This window comes from Elephantulus edwardii, unplaced genomic scaffold (genome assembly GCF_000299155.1).
Source record: "Elephantulus edwardii isolate Elephantulus edwardi_28Jun2011 unplaced genomic scaffold, EleEdw1.0 scaffold00002, whole genome shotgun sequence".
Taxonomy (NCBI): Eukaryota; Metazoa; Chordata; class Mammalia; order Macroscelidea; family Macroscelididae; genus Elephantulus; species Elephantulus edwardii.
The window spans coordinates 44,689,341-44,703,838 of NW_006399752.1; the positions used below are offsets into that span (position 1 = coordinate 44,689,341).

At 47.4% G+C, this 14,498-nt stretch overlaps 1 protein-coding gene across 1 annotated transcript in view; it reads left to right on the forward strand.

Moving 5' to 3' along the window:
- Positions 1 to 14,498, forward strand: part of TTC7B (tetratricopeptide repeat domain 7B) — a 388,142-nt gene that overhangs the window by 43,073 nt on the left and 330,571 nt on the right. The window contains exon 3 of the mRNA XM_006879120.1: positions 4,071 to 4,239. Within this exon, the coding sequence (XP_006879182.1) occupies positions 4,071 to 4,239 (169 nt within the window). The remainder of the gene's footprint in view (positions 1 to 4,070; positions 4,240 to 14,498) is intronic.

The window sequence follows — 14,498 nt, forward strand, 5'->3', positions numbered from 1 at the left end:
TTTCTTTTTTTAAAAATTTTTTAAAAATAATTTTAATGAGCATTTACAGAGATTTTGGATTTCCATTCATTCATTGCTGCACTTCTCTCCCCACTCACCAATATAAAAATTTTTAAAAAGACTTTTTTATTATTATTTGAGTGAATGCTTACAAAGCATATTGGTTTTTCATTATATCATCAACACATTTCCCCCTCATTCATTCATTATTACATTTTTCTCCCTCCCCCCTCTCCCCCCAATTCTCTCTTCTCTTTGAAAAGTAAAAGAAAAATTCTTTCATTGTTATATAATCCCTGCCCCCAAGTCCACTCCACGCTCAGCCTTTGTTCTGGACTCCTGTCATGACAATAATACCTAATCATATATCACTTTTAAACAGTTCTCTCCTTCATCTGTTTCAATGCAATATACATTATGTGTCCCCTCTTTCTCAGTCTCCCCTGAACTCCAATGTTAGTCCTGTTTTACAGCAGTGGCACTATGCAGTATTTGTCCTTTTGTGACTGAGATATTTCACTCATCATGTCCTCCAGGGACATCCATTTTGAATAATATTGCATGAAGTTTTTCTTTTCTTGATATTGGCTGCAGTGTTTAAACATTTGCAGCAAGTGCTTGAAGTCCTTCTCATTTTCAGCAAGCAAGGTTGTGCCATCTGCATAACAAAGACTATTAGTGAGTCTTCCTCCAAAGCTGCCTTTTTCTTCATAGAGATCAGCTTCAAGGATAATTTTCAGCTTTTAATTTCATCTTTTAACAGAGCTCCCCTTTTTCTTGGCTCAAGGTGCAGTGTGTATCCTGACTGAGAGCTCTTCAAGGCCCTGTGTAAGCTGGCCTCAAAATGCAAATGAACAGAGCTAACAGACCAGAGTAAACTAGCAGTGTAATGTGCAAGAAACAGCCTCAGATTAGGAGTCAAGGAACCTGGCTTCTGATTCAAGTCAAGAAAACCATGCTTTTCACAGCTAGACAACTTCAGGCTGCATGTGGGTGCAGCTCTCAGAGGACCCCCACTGTCCGGGCAGGTCAGGGCCTCGGCCAAGCAGCTTTCTTCTGTGGATAGAGCTGTGATTGGACTCGCCCAGCCGGGGATCTCCCCGTGCCCCTATTCTGTACCCCTAACCTTTTTCTTCAAGCTCCTCTTTGTTTTCTACCTGAGCCTTCAGTTTTCTTCAGAACCAGTGGGTCTTAGATGCCGGTGGGCTGGGGAAGACGCAGTGACATCTCATGGGAAGCACTTTCCAAACACTCAGGCCTGGCCCGGCCGCAGTCCTGGCAGGAAGACCCTCATGGTGGTTACTGCTTTTCACACTCCTTCATCTCTTAGGTCAGCTGTGAGGTGACTCTTCTCAAATAGAATTCCAGTTTCTTGGCTTGGTTCCTTGCCCATGGGCTTCTGGTAGCTAAATTCCCTGATGCAGCCCAGTTGTATAAAGACATCCACATTTATTTATTGACACTTTTTCTCCCTTTGGTCCTCTGTGTCCACATCGCCATCCTCTCCAGGGCTGTCTCCTGCCCCTGCAGCCTTTCTGGAGAAGCCAGGACGCTGACCAGCTCGGCAGAAGCCCTCCTTTGCTGTGCTCTGGCTGCCCCCCTCCTCTCCCCATCCCCTGTCAAATCTACCAGCTGCAGAACAGAGCAGCTCCTCGCCTGCTCCGGGAAGCTGGGAAATGCAGCCTTGAATAGCTCGCCTTCTAAGTAGCAGGCTCCAGTAAAGGTGATAAATGTGTTTCCTTATATAGATGGCTGGGTCGACTCTTCTTTTCCTGGCAGAGGGGAGGTGGAGAAAGGAGAAGGGCAGAGGATGAGGCTGCTGGGATGGGCTGGGGAAGTAGACATCTTTTTTTTTTAATTAATTTTCATGAACATTTACAGAGATTTTGCATTTCCATTCATTCATTATTACACTTTCCTCTCTGCCCAGCTCTCCCCCCCAGTTCGCTCCTCTCTTTGAAAAGTAAAATTCTTTTATTGGTATACAATCCTCCCCTTTCCCCCACCACCCTGAGTACACTCCACTATGCAACCTTAATTCTGGACTTTTGTCATAACCGTAATACCCTATCATACTCGCTACTCGCTTTTAAACTGTTCTCTCCCTCATCTGTTTCAATGCAGTATATAATTTATCCAGTTTTTCTCAGTCTCACACCAACCCTGATGTCAGTCCCATGCTACAACAGTGGCACCATGCAGTATTTGTCCTTTTGTGACTGAGATACTTCACTCAGCATAATGTCCTCCAGTGTCACCCATTTTTTTTTCTTTTTTGTGTTACCCATTTTTATTAGAGAAGAAGGAGGTACCACTTGGGCCTCTGGGGAGTTGACCAGGATTCAGTTACCTCAATGTGCTGAGTTTGTGGAGAAGAGACAAGGGTTCGGTAACCTCATCTTGATAACCTGAGCCTCATGGGAGGGGATCGGGGCTCAGTAACTTCACCTTAACAATCTGGGCCTCTGGGGAGGGGGTCGGGGCTCAGGAACCTCAGATTAACTGCCTTGGCCACTAAGGAGGGGGCCAAGGCTTAGTATCCTCAGCTTAGCACATTGAGCCTCTGGGAAGGGGACTCGGGCTCAGTAAGCTTGATTGAACAGTCTGGAACTCCGGGGAGGGGAACAGAACTCAGAACCTCAGTGTAACAGCTTTGACATTTCTGGAGCGGGTACATGTGTTCAGTAACCTCAGTTTTACAGGCTGGACTGGCTCTGAGAAAAGTCGACTCTTGAAATAAAGCAATTCCAGGCATTTGCATCAATTTAGAAACACCTCTTTCCTTGGGTTATTTGGGCTACAGTTTTGGGGCGTACCCCAGAGCAGCAAGCAGCTCCCAGGATGGTCAGGGGCAGCTGCCTTTTTTTGGTGGTGGGTTTTGTGGGTTTTACCCATGAGATCTCTCTTCTATCCTTGGCCCAGCCCAGCTCAGGGAGCAGAGCCCAGGGCTTCCATTTGGTAACAGCTGTATTACGATCTAACGCACATGCCATGTAGTCCCCTCACCTACAGTGTATGCTTCCTTGACTTTCATATATGCTCAGAGTTGCACAGCTATCCCTGTAGGCAATCTTACGACCCTTTCATCATTCCAAAAAGCAGCCCTGTCACCTCTGAGTCTACTTTATCCTTGTGGCTTTGCCTCTTCAAGCATCAGTGGAATACGGTGTGTGGGCTTCTTTGACTGGCGTCTCATACTTAACATGACATTTTCAAGGTGCATCAATGTTGTGGCCCATGGCAGCCCTTCATTTATTGTTGTTGTTATGTGCCATCGAGTCACCTGCGACTCATAGTGACACTACGTACAAAACCCTAAACCCTAAGCCCTAAACCCTGCTGTATCCTGTGCCAATGTCATTGTCTCTGACACACCTACCCCCATTGCCTTCCTTAGTCACTGAATCAATCCATCTCACTGAGGGTCTTCCTCTCCTGCGCTGTCCCTCCACCCTCCGAAGCATGACATCCTGCTTTCCAAGGACTAGTCCCGCCTTGCAAAGTATGTCAGGCGAAGTTTCAGAATCCTTGCCTCCAAGGAGCAGCCTGGTTTCATCCTCTCTAGGACAAACCTGTTCGTTCTCTTAGCAGTCCGTGGTATATATTCATTACTCTTCTCCAACACCACAGCTCAAAGGCATCAGTTCTCCTTTTATCATCCCTAGTCATTGTCCAGCTCTCTGATGCATAGCAAGCAATTTTAAAGACCACGGTCTGTATCAGGTGCACTTTAGTCTCCAGACTGACATTGTTGCTCTTCAGTACTTTAGAGTACTTAATTTATTGCTGTGGCTAATATCCCAGGATCCGATATGGCTAATATTGTAGACCACATTTTCCTTAGCTACTCACCTATTGCTGGGCTAATGACTTACTTGTTGGGTTTTTCTCCCTGGTTTTTTGTTGTGGCTTTTTTTTTTTTGCCTTCACCAGGAATGCTACTGGGAACATTCATACGTAAGGTTATGGGTGGGAGGCCTGGGGTCATATAGCCACAGATGGCTGTGTCTGGCGTGAGAATCACACATAATAGTGTAGGAAAATGGTCTCCTCTCTCCTTTTGTTTCTAGTCAGAATTCCTACAAGAATCCAATGTGATCATGGCCAAGTTGAACTATGTGGAAGGAGATTATAAAGAAGCACTCAACATCTATGCCCGGGTGGGCCTGGATGACCTGCCGCTGCTGGCCGCTCCGCCCTACAGGTTACGAATGATTGCTGAGGCCTACGCTACCAAAGGTGAGGCCCTGCTTCCTCCCTCCCCACCACCTGCCCCAGGAGGACGTTCCCCTAGGGGTACCTCCCTGGTGCCTTCCAGCAGACTCATGCCTGTGGCTGGGGATTGGTTCTGGAACCTTCCAGCAAGCCTTCCAGGGCTTGCTCCGTGGTGCACACTGAGTCATTTCTGTCCTGCCACACCTTGTTCCTCAGAGCCCCAGGCCTTCAGTTGTCACTGGAGGATGTGAGGACAAACCTTTCTGTGATTTCCTGATCATTAGTACTCAGCCGAAGCTGGGATTTTTTTTGTTGTTGTTGTTTTGTTTGTTTTTTACAAAATACTACAGTATGATATGGATTGGGTGCTGTTGAGTCCCTTCCAACACATAGTGACCTGGAACAACAGAAAAGGTCACACTCGCTCCTGTCTGACCTCATAATCACGGCCGAGTGTGGGCCTGTCCTGGCAGCCGCCATCAGGCCTTCTCCTGGAAAGCGTCCTCTTTCTCGCTGACCATCTGTGGTACCGAGCGTCAGGTCCTTCTCCAGGATGCGTCCTCCTGAGAACATGCTCGAAGCGTGTGAGCGAAGCCTCACCATCCTCTCCTCTGAGGAACAGCACTTCTAAAGTTCACGCAGGCTTTTTCTGGCCGTCTTAGGTACAGTCAGGATTCTTTGCCAACCTCTAATTCAAAGGCATTGATCCGTCTCAGACTTCCTTCCTCATTGTCCAGCTTTTGCGTGCATATGAGATCATTGAAAAGATCATGTCCTGCGCCAGTTGTACCTTAGTCATCAAAGTTATGTCTTTACTCATTAGTACCTCATCCTTGCGTGTTTTCAGTCGGCCGTGTGACTAGTGTTCGTGAATACACAACTGGGTTTATTAAGGTGTGTATGTTGATAGATGGAGCGTCACTGAAGCGGGCTGTCACCCGTTGCTGCTTAAGTTCTGCCCCGAGACTTAAGGTTGCAGCAAAGCATAGTGTCATTCCTGTGACCTTGACGGAGCTTGTCCTTTGGTGTGAGAGAATGCAGCCCCACGGAAGGGCAAGCAGGACATACACGTTATTTGATCTTCTCAAGTGGCCTTTCCTCATGTGTGTTATGTTCATGTTATAGAATTTCCCTGAGGACTAAGTAAAATGGTTTATATAGTGTGACACAGTGCCCGACGCATACACATGCATGACCAGTGATATTTCACCCAACCTCGAAAAAGATAGCACATGACAAATGCTGGGGAGACCAGTGATATTTCACAGTGTCAGCCCCGAAAAAGGTATCAGGTGTCAAATGCTGGGGAGGTGTAACTGCTTTTCAGTGGCAGGAGGGGTTCCTGTAGACAGGAGGGGCCCGGTGGGCTTCCTGGAGGAGGAGGCTACTTTGAAGTGGACTTCTGAAAGGCTGTGGCAAGAAGCAGCCCATTAGAAGCAGGCAGTGTCTCACCTTTCTGGCACTTGCTGTCCATCCCATGTACTGTGACTGACTGTGGTGCCACAGAGGCCAGCAGTGAGATGACCACTGTGGACAGCCAGCCCTTTCTGCAGCTTTCCCGGCCTGCCTGCCTCGGTTGTGCTATGCAGTGTAGGCAAAGACACAGCCTGAGACACCCTTGTTAAGCACTTGTGATGGGGCTTATGTGTCCGCCCAGTTCCCTGGGGATTCCTGAGTGCTGCAAGGCTCCTCTAATTAATATTCCAGCGTCCCTGTAGGCTGGGAAAAGAAGGGCCTTTACAGGTACTGGTGGGTCAGAGTATAGTCCCTATACTGTCTCAGGGTCCTCAGGTTGCCTCGCCTGTGCTGGCAGCTGTCTCAGCCTCACTGCCACCTATTCTCTGCAGAAAGAAGAGAGGCTCCTTGTTTCCAGTGGGCACCTTCTTGCCACAGCCTTTCGGAAGTCCACTTCAAAGTGGCCTCCTCCTCCAGAAAGCCTGCCTGGCCGTGCAGTCCACAGTTATCTCTCCTGCTTCTGAAAAGTGACTGTTTCTCCCTAGCATTTGCACGAGCTCACTTAGCCACCTCTTATGCTCTCTGCTGTTGGTGGGAACATATTGTGTGTGTGTGTGTGTGTGTGTGTGTGTGTGTGTGTGTGTGTCTGTGTCTCTGGGTCTATGTGTGTGCGTGTGCAGTAATTCTCTGGAACAGGAGCAAAGCTTCATTTGGCAGTTCTTAGTTACCCAGCTGACCTCTCCAGCCAAGTGGCATCCTGACGGATGGTAGGCGGGAGCTGGTTTGCTGGTTGCCAGGGAGCGGGTGACTCTGGAGATGACTTGGTCTCAGTACTGGCTTAGGGGGTTCAGTGGAGGCCAACTGTCTGCAGGTGGCACTGCCAGCTCAGTCTTGTGGCTGCCACACAAAGGGAACAAGGAGGACAAGGGGCTTGGTTCTTTTTTTTTCTTTTTAAAAAAGTATTCTTTTTTTGTGTGTATACCATCAAATCAGACCTGATTGGTAAAGGAAGAGATTGCCCCTCCTTCTCCAGCAGAGCATCTGGTGGATTTGAACCACGTAACTCTGGGATTGCAGTGCAGCTTCTTGCCACTAGACCACCAGAACTCCCTAGGGGCTTGGTCCTTGATTTGGGATCTGATATGTGGTTTGGCAGTGGACGCTGCAGACTCTTGAGACTCCAGCTGACTCAGAGGCCGGGCCCTGCCTGGTTGGTGACTTCCTTTATGAGTGCTGAAGAGTCACACATGTGATGCCTTTTCCTGGACAGAGTGGCCTGTGGACAGAGGACCCAGGCCCCTGAGAAGCTAATCTCCAGCTGCCGGCTGGCACTGGCTCTGATATCTGCCTGGGGCCAGCTCCTGCCTCTGTCACATGCTGACTCTGCATCCTGTGTGTGTTCCTTGTCGTCTCTGGACCTCTTTTCCCCAATCTGTAAAGTTCTCCCTGAGAAGCATGAGGATCTCATGAGATGAAACAACAGCAACTCATTGCCATCCACTAACAGACTCCACTGTCAGAATCCACTCACAGCTGACCCTCCGGGGAGGTTTCAGAGGCTGGAAATCATGGGGGAGCACTGCCCAGCTCCCTCCTGGGGGACTGCTGGTGAGTTTGCACCGTCTCAGAGTCTCTGTCTTCAGGCTAGCAGTGCAGCTTCCTACAGACTGCAGAGCGTGTAAACGGCACAGCTCGTATAAAAAATGCACACCGTGTGGAAAATGTACACCATGTAGAACGTGTACACCACATGTAAAATGCACACAATGTGGAAAATGCACAGCATGTGGAAAATGTACACCATGTGGAAAATACACACCATGTGGAGAATGTAGACAACGTGTAAAATGCACACCTCGTGGAAAATGGCATACCTCGTATAAAAAATGCACACCACGTGGAAAATGTACACCTCGTGGAAAATGCACACCTCGTGGAAAATGCACACCATGTGGAAAATCTACACACCTTGTGGAAAACGCACTCCGTGTGTAAGATGCACACCACGCGTAAAATGCACACCATGTGGAAAATACACTCTTGTGTAAAATGCACACCTCATGTAAAATTCACAGCTTGCATAAAATGCATACCATGTGTAAAATACACAGCTCTTATAGAATGCATACTATGTGTAAAATGCACCCTTCGTGTAACATTTACACCTTGTATGAAATGCATACCATGTGTAAAATACACATCTCTTCTAAAATGCATACCACGTGTAAAATACACACCACGCGTAAAATGCGTACTTCGTAGAAAATGTAAAACTCATGGAAAATACATACCACATGTAAAATGCACACCTCACATAAAATGCATGCCTTGCATAACGTGCACACCACGTGTAAAATGCACACCATATGTAAAGTGCACACCACATGTAAAATGCACACCTTGTAAAAATGCACATGACATGTAAAATGCACACCAGGTGTTAGACAGTGCCTGGCCCATCTGAGCACGCTGCGGACGTTAGCTGAGAGGTTAGTGTGTAGTGAGGGGTGGGGTGGGGCACTAGAAATGACTTAGGATAAAGGAAGGCAATTGCCAGCCTCATCCTCAGAAATGCCCGCAGAGATGTACGCTCCTAGTCGAGGACCCTTGGCCTGGCTCTTTGTAGAAGGTGGCACGTTTTAGTTAATTTCTCAGCAGAGAGCTCCCATGTGGATCTCAGCTTTGGTTTTCTTTCCTCCTGCCTCTTGTGCCAGACCAGAGAAACAGACTTGGCACAGACAACAAGGGACGTCACACTTGGAGGGGTAGAGGGTCAGCGAAGGAGGGGAACACCCTCAGTGAGATGGCCTGACACAGTGACTGCAGCATTGGGCTCAAGTGTGTCAGAGACGATGAGGACGGCACAGGACGGGACGGGGTTCAGATCTGTTGTTCACAGGGTCACTGTGAGTCACACTCAACTCGATGGCACCTAACAAACCACAGTATTGGCTTAGTCGTGTGTGTTTATCACGTGAGTGGCTTGCTCTGGGTTATAGTCTGAGAGACCAGATGAAATCTCTGGGACAATAAGTGGCCATAGATCTTCTCCCGGAAGGGCAGCTCCGGGCAGGGGAGAGTCGGTTGCTGACACATGGATCTACATGAGGTAACTTCCTGCAGTTAGGACAGTGGGCGAGGGAGCTGGGTGTGGTTACAGGGCGTCAGACTCCTTATAGTCAGGGCCCTGCTATAACAGAGGGGCAAAAACCACACCACACACACACACACACCGCTCACACACCTGTTCTGTCCTGGAACAGGTCGACAGGCCAAGGCTGGTGGGGCAGCTCTACCCCCTGCAGTGTTTGTTCTGCCACCAGCTGCTGGGGTGCAGGCCTCTTTCCTCTGATTGGAACTGGGCCGCTGCTTTGTAATGGAAAAGGGAAAGTGGAACTGGGCTGCTGCTTTGTCGTGGAAAGGGGAAAGAGATGTTTAGAGCGAGCTGGAATAAGACACGTCAATTCTGTGGACGCTCCATCGGTGAGATGATACCCCCAGGGAGTTACCCGTGGAACCTGACCATAACCTCCTAGAGAAACCTCTACTTTCCACAGGGGAGACTGTGCTGGCTAGAGGAAGGGACTTGCTAGTGTGACACAATGCACGCAGGTCCTGTGGTTGCAGGCCTAGGTCCAGGGGTGTGGACTGGAGTCCTCACTCTTCCTTGGAAGCTCTCTGCATAGCTGCATGGCCTCTGTGCTCAGACACAGGGGGCGCGAGGCTGGGGAACCCCATGCATCCTGCTCTATCTTCTTTATTTCTTTCTTGCTCATGGCCTTGAAATGGCTCTTTTGATACAGTGGTCAAGGTCATGGGGCTTTGGGCCAGAGTGCGCAGCTTGACTTGTGACTTTGTTGTCTACTGTTGTTGTTACTGTTAAGTTGTTAAGTGCTTTCGAGTCATAGGCGACTCATAGCGACCCTATGAACGAAAATCCTGGACACAGGCTCTTATGGAAGTGGATGCTGCTCCTGCTTCCAAGCTCGTTTTAGTCGGGGAGGTCCAGCAAACACTGTCCACCATGGGTGACCATTCTCGCATCAGTGTCACAGTGTTCGGCTTCACAGCAACCACGAGTTACCTCTGTACAGCAAGTGGAAATGCCAGGGCTATACGACCTAGAAGAATGTTTCACCAAAAACAAGTAAAGGCAGGCCTGAGGGCTGTGGATTAGAGTCACCCACCTCTGGCTTGGGAGCGTGACTTTCTGTCCACTAGGTCAACTGACCTCTCTCTATGCTGTTGTTGTTGTTGCTGTTGTTTAGGTGCCCTTAAATTGACTAGAACTCATAGCACCCCTTTGAACAACAGATCTGAGCCCTGAGCCGTCTTCACAATCCCCGACACACTCAGGCCCAATGCTGCAGTGACTGTGTCATCCTTCCTGGTTGAGGGTCTTCCTCTCCTTCACCTTCTCTCCACTTTCCCAAGGCATGATGTCCCTCTCCAAGGTTAGCCTCTTCCAGCAACATGCCCAGAGTTTGTAAGATGAAACTTCGTTATCCTTGCCTCCAGGGAGCCCTCTGGCTGCACCTTCTCCAGGACATACCTGTGTGTTGTTTGGGCAGCCTGAGGAATATTCAATACTCTTCTCTAACACCAGAGTTCCACGACATCAGCTCTTCTGTCATCCTTAGTCGTTGTCCAGTTCTTAGATGCATAGCAAGTGATTGAAAACACCACCACCTGAATCAGATGCTCCTTAACCCTCAAACTGACAACATTACTTCTCAATAATTTGGAGAGGTCGGGGACTACAGAACTTCCCAGTGCAATACATCTCCTGATCTTCTGAATGCTTTTACCAAGTGTGCTGATTGTGGAACCAAGTGAGATGCAGCTACTGACAGTATCAGTCTTTTATCCTTCTATTAAAATGCCTATTGGTCTGATGCCAAGGATCTTGGTTTCCTTGATGTTGAGATGCAGTTCGTATTGAAGGCTGCAGCTTCTGATCTTCTACAGCAAGTACTTCAAGCCAATTATGTTACCAACTAGCTGTTGGATCTTGGGAACATTGTTCTTATTTTTTTGTATGTATGTTTCCTCATCCATAAAATGTGAAAATAATATTAAGGAACCATGGTGGTTGCTAACTGAAAAGTTGTTAGTTCAAACCTACCAATCTACTCCTGCTAAAAGTGACAACTTTGGTAACCTGGTGGAGGGCCACCGTGAATCAGAATCGACTCAGTGAAGCAGCTGGGCTTGGCTTTGGGGTTTTATGGATACTCTTATTATGTCCTTTTACAGATGGTGGTTGTGAGGAATGGGCGGATTCATGTAAAACACTTAGGATGAAGCTGGGCAGATCAACAAGTAGGAACTGCCTTTGTTTTTACAGATCTTTGGGTTAATTCCTAACGTATAAAACCTGAAATCCCACTGCCCTCGAGTTAATTCCAATTCATAGACACCCCTCAGGACAGAGTAGAACTAGAGTTTCCAAGACTGTAGATCTTACTGGAAGCAGACTACTACAAACATCTTTGTCCCACGGAAGAGGCTGATGACTTCAAATCAAAGACCTTTTTGCTGGCAGTCAAGCACTTTGGCTATTGGAGCCCCAGGACTCCTAAAGTATGCTGTTATTGTTGTTATTATGTGTCTTCAAGTCACTTGCGACTCACAGCAACTGCATAGATCTGATGCACAATAGCTCTGAACCCTGCCCTATCCTGAGTCAGTCTCACTGACTCCAATACGCCTACCCCCATGACCCAGTTACTGTGTCAGTCCATCTCATCCAGGATCTTCCTCTACTCTGCTGTCCCTCCATCCTTCCAAGCATAGTGTCCTTCTCCAAGGGGTCCATATCTCCTGGCCACATGCCCAAAGTATGTGAGATGAAGCTTTAAAATCTTAGCCTCCAGTAAGCAGCTTGGTTTCAACCTCTCCAGGACAGACATGTTTGTTCTCTAGGCAGTCCATGATATGTTCAGTACTCTTCTCCAGCACCACAACTCAAAGGCATTGACTCTTCTTCTGTCACCTTAGTCATTGTCCAGTTCTCTGACACATAGCAAGTAATTGCGAGACTGTGGCCTGAATCAGGCTCACTTTAGACTCCAGACGGACATCGTTAATCTTTGGCACTTTTTAAAAAAATGAATTTTAATGAAAATGTATAGAAACTTAAGGTTTCCAGTCATTCATTGTTGCATTTTTCTCCCTTTCCACTCCCTCCCCCCATTCACTCTTCTCCTTGAAAAGTAAAAGAAAAACTCTTTCATTGTTATGCAGTCCCTCCCCCCAAGTCCACTCCACTGTGCAGCCTTCGTTCTGGACTCCCGTCATGACAATAATACCCAATCATATATGCCTTTTAAACAGTTCTTTCCCTCATCTTTAGCACCTTTGAGAAGTCCCTGACAGAGGATTTTCCTAATGCATTTCTTCTTTTAATTTCCTGACTATTGGTGCCAAGAGTGTTGATTTTGGAACTGAGCAAGTTAAAACTGTTAACAATCTCAGTCTCTTCGCCATCTATCACGTTACTACCAGTTGACAAGTGGTGAGAATCTTTGTTTTCTTAATTTTGCGCTTCAGTCCATATTGGGGACTGTAGTCCTTGACCTACTGCAACAAATACTTCAGGCAGGTCTTTCTCAGTTTTGGAAAGCAAGGTGTGACATCTGCATAATGCAGGTTGTTGATGAGTCTTCCTCCAATTCTGATGCCACGTTCCTCCTGATAAAGTCCAGCCTCACGAATGATCTGTTCTGCACATAGATTGTAAAGGTGTGGAGACAGGACGTCTCCCTGATGCACTCCATTCTTGATTTTGAACCATGCAGTGAGTGATTCCTTGCTCTGTTCTGGCAGCTGCTTCCTGTTCCAAGTATAGATTTCACAGGAGCACAATTGAGTGTTCTGGGATTCTCATTCTTCTCAAGGTTAGCCATGATTTTTTTTGTGGTCCACACAGTCAAATGCCTTTGCATAGTCAATGAAACACAGATAGAATTCTCCTGGTGCTCTTCTGCATTTAGCCAAGATCCATCTGACATTGACTATGAAGTCACTAGTGCCATGGCCTCTTCTTAGGTTTCACCAAATTAGTTTTAACTCGTGTTGTTGTTACTGTTGTATACCACTGAGTTGGGACCAACTCATAGCTGACTCTACAGTGGCTTTTCAGTGGTGGTAAATTGCACAGGAGTTGATTGTCCATTTTCAGTATGTGGAGCAGCTGGTGGGTTTGAACCATGTGCCTTTGGGTTGAAAGTGCAATTTCTACTAGGCCACTGAAACCCTATATGCACATAACCCTGCTCAGTCCTGCACCATCCTCAAGAGTCTGTTCTTTGCTAAAGCCCATTGTTGTGACTACTGTGTTACACCATTGTGTTGAGGGTCTTTCTCCTTTTAACTGACCCTCTATTTCGCTAATCAGGATGTCCTTCTCCAAGGACCTTTGTTGTTGTTGTTGGGTAACACTGAGTTGGAACCAACCCACCGAGTTCCACTGTCATCCATTCTCAGGAACATTCGAGCTGTACTGTTTTCCACGACAGCTTGGTTTGTCCCTTTTGCAGATCATGATAGAGACAATACTTTTTGCAAACACCATTATTCAAAGCATTGATTCTTTTCTGTCTTCCTTATTCAGAAGCATCTGTTTCTGAGGAGTGAGAAGCTGGACACCACAGTGGCCTAGTGCTGCATATGCCGGTCTGTGAACTGTAAGGTGCTGTTATGTTCTGTCTACTCCGAACCCACTCACAACTGACCATGGACTTTATGATTAGCAGCAAATGTTTAACTCCTTACAGATCCACTAAACCACAAAACCAGATCCACCTCCAACCAGTCAACTCTGAGTCACAACCACACTGGATTTCCAAGGCTGGACAACTTTAAAGGCACATATGGGAGTCGTGCTGTGAGCCCAAATGCGGCACCTCTCTGGCAATTCAAATCCACCAGCCACTCCAAGGGGGAAAAGATGGCTAACCTCCTCCCAACCCATTGACTAACAGCCTCTGAAAACCCACTGAAGGGTCAGCTGTGAGTCAGTCTGACTTGACAGCAATAAGCTCGGCTGAGTTGAGTTGAAGTGAAATGTTTATGAGAGGAGATCATCCACCTTCCTTCACGGAACCTCTGGTAGATCTGAGCCACGCATCACCAGCTGCTCCACAGGAGAAAGGTGGCAGTCTGCTGCCATATGATTAAACTGCTTCAGAAAACCCACTTAGAGGGGCAGCTCTGGGTCTATTCCAAGTCAATAACAGCAGTAACCTTAGAGTTAGGGAGCTCTGGTCACCTACTTATAACTGGTACACCACCAACCCAAAGGCACCCAGTGTGAATGCACAAGCCACTCCACAGGAGAAAGAGGAACTATGCAGTGTTTCCTTGCTCTGTTCTGGTGACCGCTTCTAGGTCCAAATACAGGTTTCACATGCGAACAGATGTTCTGCGGTTCCCATTCTTCTCAGATAGACATTCCTCTGGTACTCTCTGCTTTCAGCCATGATCCATCTGATATTGGCGATGCTGTACCTAGTGGCACAGCCTCTTCTAAACCCAGCTTAGATTTCTGGTAGTTCTCTGTCAATGTACTGTTCCAGTCGTTTTTAGATAACCTTCAGTTGGATTTTGCTTGCGTGTCATGTTAGTGATATTGTGTGATGTTTTCCATACTCTATCAGATAACCTTTTTTTTGGTATGTGAATAAATATGGATCTCTTCCGGTCAGTTGGCCGGGTGGCTGTCCTCCGGATTTCTTGGCACAGCTTGGTAAGCACTTCCAGGGCATCATCTGTTTGTTGGAATATGTCAGTTGGTATTCCATCAATTCCTGGGGCCTTGGTTTTTG